Source organism: Oncorhynchus gorbuscha, linkage group LG13 (genome assembly GCF_021184085.1).
Source record: "Oncorhynchus gorbuscha isolate QuinsamMale2020 ecotype Even-year linkage group LG13, OgorEven_v1.0, whole genome shotgun sequence".
Lineage (NCBI taxonomy): Eukaryota > Metazoa > Chordata > Actinopteri > Salmoniformes > Salmonidae > Oncorhynchus > Oncorhynchus gorbuscha.
The window spans coordinates 64659305-64669132 of record NC_060185.1 but is presented as its reverse complement, the minus strand read 5'-3'; the positions used below and the strand labels follow the sequence as shown (position 1 = coordinate 64669132).

Genomic DNA, 9828 nt, shown 5'->3' with positions numbered 1-9828 from the left:
TTTTACTGCGGAACCAATAATAGTTTTTGCTCTATAAATCAATGTGTATACCATCTACAATGATTCACATTGGGGGCATTTATGTTTTAAAACACAAATGTAATGCAAATGTCATTTAAATATGAACAAATATGAATAATTGTTCATGTTTAGACAAGTATTTTTACATGATGAATAAATCCAGGCTATTGATACGTTTCTACTATTACATGGGGACTTTTATTTGGAAATGTTCCGAAATTCCGTAACCCGGAAGTACCTTTTTTTGCTGCTGACGAGACGCTGATCTCTCTCTAGCGTTGAACATGGCGCCTGAGGTAGACTACCTGGAAACGTTAGCCAGCATCAACATGAGCAAATAAATGGTTACCAGTTTGACCTTTTATCGTTTCGAATTAAATGGTTGATTAGTTAGTATGCAGGAAAGTGACGCGTGTAATTAACTTTCTCAACCTACAGATTAGGTGAAATAATGGAAACTCGAGGAATAGAACAGATGTTTGACTTCCAGCGGTAAGAACAAGAAGTGTTGTTGTCAAGACAAGCTAGCTAGCAGCTAAATGAGTATCAGTCCACCGATACCCATGGCAGAGATTTCCAATAGTCTTGCTCATAATCGGCTCTGGCTATTAGCTAGCTAAGTCACCGTCTTCTTGGCGTTCATTTAACTTGTTAGTTACTGTAAGCAAATTAGCCTACAAGATATTAATAATTTTATCCATTAACGGCTAGCTAGCAAGTAGTTTGGTCGGTAACAGTTACATTAGTTTCCTAGTTCGAAGCATATAATCTGTCCCCTTGGACTCAGAATATTCTTCCTGTCAAGGATAACACTAAGCTGTGTCTGTCTCAAACAGGTTGCCAAACGATGGACTGGTCCTTTTGCTGGTATTACTTTACTCTCCAGTTGGCCTTTGTTTGATGTTACTACGACTCTTCGTAGGTGCACATGTGTTTTTGGTGAGCTGTGCACTCCCAGACAGTCTTGCTAGAAGGTAAGGGTAGTTTTGCAACTGGTTTATCTTACTAAATGTTAGGTTCACTCAGCATAATGACATCATCATACACAGTGGGGTGACTTCCTGCTTAAAATAAAAACAAATCTGTCAGCACTGCCACAGTGGTGAAGGGGCATAAAGATGTCGGAATTCAGATATGTCATTGTTAAACCGCTATCCATAGTGCTTAAACTATAGGCGGTATTCTGTCTTCTCCCTACAGTTCTGAGCGATTAGTTTCGGTTATCTGAACTACAATCCCGACGCTGTTGAGACACGTCAATAATCAAGGCTTTCAAAACATATGGCCCTTGTCTCCTGTCTGTTTTTTGTAAACAAGTGATGTAGCATGGATATATGGCCGTGTGGGAACATTAACCGAATAAAACGTGTGTAGTAATTTAACCTTTTGTTTTTAGAAAAGTATTTCTCGCTGATATGAAATATGTGTTCCTTATCTTTCAAAACACTGCCATCAGCGATGCGTGTTAATGTTTAAAACAAGCGTCAGGGCTTTTAAAAAACTCCCCCAGTCAGGAGATACTAACATCAATAGGTGCTAAAGCAGTTAGTGTCTATAAATGGGGCACACTGTCCACTGAGGATTTAAACGATAGCTTTTTAAGTGTTTTTTTAAACATGGTTCAATGCACCAATAAATCAGCACAATATACTTGTTCAGTTTTTCAAATTGCTGTTAACCTGGAGCTAGAATTGGGTTCATGTATACTTTGGTAATGACGACACAAAAAAAAGAGTAAAGGAAAGAAATGTACAGTACAACAAACTTAGACAACACGTCATTTATGGTAAGTAAAAAGGGTCTAAAAAAACATGAGCTGGCGCACACCAAGAATAATAGTTTGTGTGGATGTGCTTACTAATGGCGATTAAACTATCAAAATAAAGTCCCAATGCCCATTAAATTGCTGGGAGATTATGCATGGACTTTCTTTATTTTGATGGTTTAAAGTACATGGGGGGCCACCATCTTTATGCACCTCTGCTATTGGCTTCTCCCAATATGGGTATGCCTCAACCAAAGAAGGGTGCACATTTGAAGGAACCAATTGTGGGAAGTCTTGGCAAATTTGCTGTTTGTTTAGTATCTCTCCATTTTAAAACATATCCTGTTTTGTGTTCACTGGATCAAACTCAAATAATTCTTCCTGTTCCAGATTCATTGTGAGAATAATGTTCTCAGTCCTTGGTATGCACGTCAGACAGAACAGCCCATGTTCAAGAGACAAAAGCACAAAACTGTACATCTGCAATCACGTGACTCAGTTTGACCACAACATTATCAATCTTCTGACTTCCTGCAATACTGTGAGTGTTTTGTTGAAGTGAAGCTATTCATTGTGTTGCACTTTGAGCTCCTTGAGTTCTTCTCAATGATTTTGTATATACAATAGATGACTTGATAGGGGGCACTGTTTTGAAGCCACTGTGCCTCCATCTTGGCACTCCCCCACCGTTGTAAAAATATTCTGGAGGCTATAGAAATACATTTAATGTCTACATTAGTTTTTGCCACATTTGTTATATTACAGACACCTTCATGTATACTTTGACATTATATTATATGAGCTAAACATAAAGAAATATATAAATACATAATTTTTTACATATGACTAATGTGATTTTGTCCTTGAAACATTTAATTGAAATACTGTAGAGTTCCATTAATTCCTATAGAGGTCCTACTGGGGAGTGCCAATATGGCAGACTGGTGGCGTCAAAGCCGCTCGATGGCCAATACATGGTATCAGCAATCCAGGGTTTGTAAACATCATTGGTTGTTCTTGCCCATCTAACAAAGAGATATATATTTTTTTAAATGCACCTGCGTTAACTCAACCTTACACCATCAGCAAGTGTTTGTTATTCATTTTTACCGTGACCTGTTCCTCTGCTCAGCCTATGCTGGAGGACTCTGCAGGCTTCGTGTGTTGGGCCCGAGGCTTCATGGAGCTGGGTGCCATATCGGGCCAGGATGAGATGGAGGAGTCCCTCAGGAGATACTGCTCCTCTCCAAAAACTCTGCCCCTACTCCTATTCCCCGAGGAGGACACCACCAATGGGCGCGCTGGCCTGCTGAAGTTCAGGTGAGCCACAATTGTCCCTGTCATCAAGCCGATTGAGTTCTCACTGTCTCTCGCTTTGGTTTTGAAGTGTTCTTTCATCAAACTTAGTGTCTCTGCCCCACAGCACTGGTTTAAGCATAATGTGCAGATTAGTACTATCCATGGGATTTATCTTGTGTATAAAACAACTTCTTTTTTTTGTAATCAATTATATCTGCCGTCTTTGTATATACAAAACGTTTTTCTATTTTTCCCTAATCACCAGTAGAACACTTAATTTAACTGGAAATAGTGATTTATTAACTGGTCTTTTAGAGGAGAATCTGCCCTGAGCAGAATGCCAACACTGCTGTAAGGTGGCTCTGTACTGCCCCTGTATTACTGATTCTAAGAATTACTGAGCTAACCTGTGTTTTATCTCCCTCAGCTCCTGGCCTTTCTCCATGACTGATTCCATTCAGCCTGTGGCCTTACAAGTGAAGAGGCCATTTGTAGCTCTGGTAATACCATCAACACTAAACTGCCTCTGTCATTAGTTTAAAAGCAGTACTTGTGACATATTTAACCATCTACATTTGATGAGTGTTTGTGTAAAAAGTTGGGCTTTCAAAAGTTGAAGGTTTCCTCCAACAGTCCATAGAAGGCCAGTACTTTCTTGTAAAATTGGTTTTCACACCAGTGATAGACCTAAAGATTTTGTGTTGATTTTTCACTCTGCCTTTACATAATTCTGTCAGACAAATGCAGAGGATTTCCTGAAATGAAAGTACTAATGCAGTTTGTTCCTCTTTCTCAAGAGCACGCCAGACTCCTTTTGGCTGACAGAACTGTTGTGGACCTTTTTCGTCCCATGTACAGTGTACCATGTAAGGTACTAAATAATTACTGTCTCTCACTACTTGTCTTTGTCGGGACTCTGGTTGGACCTTGTAAAGGTATCACTTTGATAATTGACACATTTTATGCATGTCCTTAAAATCCAGTCCATTACTCACTGGAAAATTCTGCTAGAATTAACAATGGTTTTTGTAATGGTCTTGTCGTTTCAGAGTTAACATTTTGTCAGGATCAGCAGTATATTTTGTGTTGTAATATAACTTTTCATTCAGCTTGATTAGAGGCCAAAGCAAGCTTTCATCACAGGGAAAGTTTAATATCCCTTTTATACTAAATATTTTTCTGCCAAATTTACCACACTGCCAACTTTTTTTTTGCAGTTTCCTTATATCTGAAAGGTATTGCTGGTATCAAAGCCGAACCTTTTTTATTTTCGCCTGGCGGCCTAGTAATAAGTTCGGTAGAGTTCTGCCTACAGCTTAGTATGAATCGTAGCCGTAAACCTGAGGGGGCATTGGCATGCGCTTCGTTCTTAAACTCTTCATGAATGTTAGGCAGCGCCAGTTAACCATCCTCCTGCTAGTTCTAAAATGTTCATAGCCCACCACGAAGCATGTACTGTTTTCTTAACCACAGCTGGGGGAATAAATATAATTGATTTTATGAAAATATTAGAATCAAGTAGGCTAATGCAATTGACGGCATGTATCTAATTTTATGTTGTGTAGTTTTAACAAGTGGATTATTTTGCTGTTTAGTCGCTTCGTATCCTAGGCCTACTCCCGAACCAAAAGCCTGTGACTTCACTGACTTGTCTCAATCAATGTGATTTTGTTTCACTGAATCTCTGTCTGTATAGGTTCATTGGTTTCTGGCTGGTTTTCTGAGGTGGTACAGCTCGTCTATTTCATTTGCTCTTCTATCACTGATCAGAAACATGTTGCATGCAATAATGTAGCCTAAATGAAGTGTAGGCCTATTATTTTGCTAGATCGCGGATAGACCACTCCAAAAGCCTGCGGAGGTTGTGAAATATAAACACGAGACTCTTTTGAAAATAGGATTGATATTATTTTCTATGGGTATCATGATGAAGCTATTCTCAATGTAAGACCTTTACGCCTGTTTGCTAACAAAGTTGAGTGAGGATAGGAAAGAGATGAAGCATGGATAAAATAATATACGTTATTTTATGACAGCGATTCTACACATTCCCTTGACACAAGTTGTGTGGGAAAAAATATTATTTGAATTTTATTCTGTTATATTCCTTATTCTCACTTCAAATATACACTGAGTGTACAAAACATTCAGAACACCTAAATTTGTCGGGGCATGGATTCTAATAGGTGTAGAATGTATGCACACATGACTAAGTCGCTTTGGATAAAAGCGTCTGCTAAATGGCATATATTATTATTATTATTATTATTGAAAGTGTTCCACAGGGATGCTGGCCCATGTTGACTCCAATGCTTCCTACAGTTGGCTGTATGTCCTTTGGGTGGTGGACCATTCTTGAAGCACACTGTAAATTGTTGAGTGTGGAAAAACCCAGCAATGTTCCAGTTCTTGACACAAACCAGTGCGCATCTGGCACCACATACCACATTCAAAGTCACTTATCTTTTGTCATGCCCATTCACCCTCTGAATTGCGTAGACACAATCCATGTCTCAAGGTGGGGAAAAAATCCTTTAACCTGTCTCCTCTTCATCTACACTGATTTGAAGTGGATTTAACAAGTGACAACAATAAGGGATCATAGCTTTCACCTAGATGGTCGATGTCATAGAAAGAACAGGTGTTTATAATGTTTTGTACACTCAGTGTTTGTGTGTTTGTGATTGGAGTAGGTGTGTCTTGTCTGTTTATTGAACAAAATAATGAACTATTGATTTCATTCATTTGGACGTAATATACTTTTAGTGTATGTGGACACCCCTTCAAATGAGTGGATTCGGCTATTTATAAAATCAAGCACACAGTCATGCAATCTCCATAGACATACATTGACAGTAGAATGGCCTTACCAAAGACCTCAGTGACTTTCAACGTGGCACCGTCATAGGATGCCACCTTTTCAGCTAAGTGCTGCTATTGTGAAGTGGAAATGTCTAGGAGCAACATCAGCTCAGCAGCGAAGTGGTAGGCCGCACAAGTTCACAGAACAGGACTGCGGAGTGTTGAAGCACGTAGCATGTACAAAAATAAAATAACATTCACTACTGCGTTCCAAACTGCCTCTGGACGTAACGTCAGCACAAGAACTGTTCATTGGGAGCTTCATGAAATGGGTTTCCATGGTTCAGGCCAGGCCCCTTAGTTCCAGTGAAGGAAAATCTTAGCATACAATGACATTCTAGACGATTCTGCGCATCCAACTTTGTGGCAACAGTTTGGGGAAGGCCCTTTCCTGTTTCAGCATGACAATGCCCCCATTCACAAAGCGAGGTCCAGCATGACAATGCCCCTGTTCACAAAGTGAGGTCCATACAGAAATGGCTTGTCGGGATCTGTGTGGAAGAACTTGACTGGCCTGCACAGAGCCCTGACTTCAACCCTATCAAACACCTTTGGGATGAATTGGAACGCCGACTGCGAGCCAGGCCTACTCGCTCTACATCAGTGCCCAAACCTCACTAATGCTAGTGCCCGCAGCATTGTTCCAACTTCTTATGGAAAGCCTTCCCAGAAGAGTGGAGGTTCTTATAGCAGCAAAGGGGGGACCAATTTCATATTATTGCCCGTGATCTTGGAACGAGATGTTCGACGTCCACATACTTTTGTTCATGTAGTGTAATTAAACTCAGTATGCCATTATTTTGAAAATACATTTTATTTATCTTATCTATCTTATGACCTGCCTAAACATGTATTTTTTTGTGGTGTATATTCATACAACTACAACCACTCGTCACTGGCTTTTGCACGGGAGGTATAAAAGGCGTATGCAGGAAAGCATGCCATAAAAATGGGTTATGTAAACATTGACTTTTAAAAAAAATATAAGAAGAATAAGTTCACTATTAATGCTCACAAGGCTTGTAGAGACCCTGTTTTGTTTATTTTCACAGATGGCTCCCCACTGTATCTAGACAAGATGAAGAGTCCCTTCAAGAGTTTGCCAACAAAGTCCAAGAGGTATAAAACCTTTTGTCATTCTCATTTTTGCCCCCTTATTCTGCACTGCATTCTATTCAGTACCGCCCACATTTTATATCAAACAAACAAAGCAAGTATGTTTCTTATCAAAGGGTTTGTTGTATATTAAGGAATACCTAGGATAGGATAAGTAATCCTTCTCACCCCCCCCCCCCCTTTAAGATTTAGATGCACTATTGTAAAGTGACTGTTCCACTGGATGTCATAAGGTGAATGCACCAATTTGTAAGTCGCTCTGGATAAGAGCGTCTGCTAAATGACTTAAATGTAAATGTAAATATTGCAAGTTATTATCACATTGGGAGCCGAAAATTCACAATGATATGGAACACTAAAGAGAATAATTATTATATTGTCCTCTGATTGGTCTTTGTGTTGTCCATTTTCAGCTTCTAGCCACTGAGCTCAGCGTGGTCTCTACACAGATTACCAAAGCAGACAAAGCAGAGCACGTCAAGAGGAAAAGGCACATTGCACCGCGCACCACAACCTCAAGTAAGTAAGGGAGAGCCCTGGAGAAAACTTCCCTGACAATTCCCTTCCTACAGCATGGCCTTGGTGCTTGTTATGCTTACTTGGAGGGTGGTTGGCACCATTGGTGATGGTGTGTATTTGCTGCTGTCTGTCCAGATGTGGGTGCCAGACCACGTCCAGTTCCCCTGGGCTTCATGATCCGCAGCTCTGGGGTGGAGGAGCTCAGGATCAGCAGGATGGCTCAGCAGGTGAAGGAGGTTCTGCCTGACATCCCCCTTGGCATCATCACCAGAGACCTGGGTATGCCACCTTTTTATTTCCACTTTGCATTTCCAGTTCAGTGACTGGGAATTTGGAATGGTGATGAGCAATGCACTGACTTGAGTCCTGTATTTGCATGTGAATTTTATTCAAATGGAGTTTGTATTAGGATCAATGGGAGAAAAAGGCACAGAAGTTTGCAGCTTTCCCTTTACCCTTTTTACAGTGCAAACCAACTGTGTGGACACCACTATCACTAATCTGCTGGAGAGCACTGAAGTGTTCCCAGTGGAGGCCACAGGCGGTGCCACGTCTGCACCAGGCCCAGCCTGGCGGCCCCTCTCTTCTTCAGCTGCACCTGCTCCCACCATTAAGGTTTGCCAATGATCTAAATTATATCTTACGTACACTGGTAGTCTATATTACCTTGCTCGCAAAGTAATTAATGTACCATCTTACTACGCTATTCTATTTCTCAGGAGTTTGCTATATAGTCTGATTTTGATCATTTTGACCCATAGCCTGCTGCCAAATCTTTTGGGAAATCACCGGTAGACAGACACATGTCCCTACAGGAGAGGAAAGAGGCCTTGTATGAGTTTGCAAGAAGGTGAGATCAAAGCTGCAATTCAATCTGATTAATTTATCATTTCACCTACATTTTACACTCAGTCATTGTTGTCCACCTTTCAACTCTGTTAGTTGTTTCCACCCTCCTTTCTCTAGACGCTACATCGAAAAGCATGAGCTGGAGCAGGACGAAACCTCTGAACAAGATCTGATTGCTGGGAAATGTGTTAGGAATGACAGTTGTTAAAATCCAAAAAATTGTACAGACAATAAGTGTACTGGAGTGTATGCAGAGCAGAGTGGAGTTTTTGTTGACCCACACGTACAGGAAGAAGACCTGAAGATTTCAATGGATTTATTTGTATTTTTTCATTATTTTTTGCATGGCAATCATGCATGTCTTTTTAATTGTTTGTCCTGGTAAAAATATTATTTTGATAACAATTTCTATTAAGACCCAGTGACGTGAAACATCTCATTATTTTTATAATGGCAGAGGTGGTGGTAAAAACGAAATCTTTCTTGCTCTGCTTTCAGAGAATACTCCTCAGGTCTTAGGTTCATTATGATTTGTGAGTACGTGTTTCTGCAGTATACATTTTTAACGTCAATAAAATCAGTCATTTATAAATGCAAGAGATTGTTTTGAATAGCATCACAATTCCAGTATTTATCTTTGATTTACCCTGGCTGGAATCAATGAGTGCAAAGCACCATGGGGTCATAAAATCAGTGTATGTCATACTTTTGAACTCTACTTCAGAGTAAATACATTTGTGTATAAACAATTGCAATTATCAAGTCAAAAACCCAACTATAAAAGCGTAAACTAGAGCTTTTGAGAGAGGTCATTCAAAGTGATTCCTGTTGTTGGCAGTAGATAAGACAGGATGGTCATCCCTGTGATTAGCTATAGAAACTCTTAACATTAAACAAATGTTTAATAGTTAGACGAAACAAGAATAGCACACCATTGTGAATGGGGTGTTATGCTTGTGTAGGTGTGGCATATGAATGTTCTGTCTCTGCCTGAGGCCCGGGCTCTTGTGGTACAGCGGGTATATCACGCTCCTCTGCACCCCAGGATCATAGGGCTGAGCCCCCCCCCTTCAGCTGTTCTCCCTCTTTCCTACACTTGTTTGAGAAGTAGGCGGCCACTGACCCGGTACATCACCTATAGTTATCTGCTCCACTATGGGCACTGTGGCAGTATCGTGTACACAGGGTGAAATTACCGGTGACCTCAATATATTATCACAATACTTGGGTGCCGATAAGATATGTGTTGCGATTCAATACTGTGATTTGATTGCAATTTGATGTTCCAAACTTATTGCTCACCAGATGTCTGCTACAGAGACGAGAGAGCCATGAGAAAACAAGTTTTGATCAGTCATGGAAATAAAAGTGCTGAAAACAAATTGGCTCCTATTTAA

At 40.2% G+C, this 9828-nt stretch overlaps 1 protein-coding gene across 1 annotated transcript; it reads left to right on the top strand.

Moving 5' to 3' along the window:
* Positions 1-280: 280 nt before the first annotated feature.
* LOC123993322 (lipid droplet-regulating VLDL assembly factor AUP1-like) lies at positions 281-9028 on the top strand. Its single transcript, XM_046295341.1, has 12 exons — positions 281-513; positions 858-995; positions 2177-2327; positions 2919-3106; positions 3513-3585; positions 3883-3956; positions 7000-7066; positions 7477-7582; positions 7718-7861; positions 8049-8197; positions 8344-8432; positions 8549-9028. The coding sequence occupies exons 1-12, from the start codon at positions 473-475 to the stop codon at positions 8637-8639; spliced, it is 1311 nt and encodes a 436-aa protein (XP_046151297.1). The 5' UTR covers positions 281-472; the 3' UTR covers positions 8640-9028.
* The last annotated feature ends 800 nt before the right edge of the window (positions 9029-9828 follow it).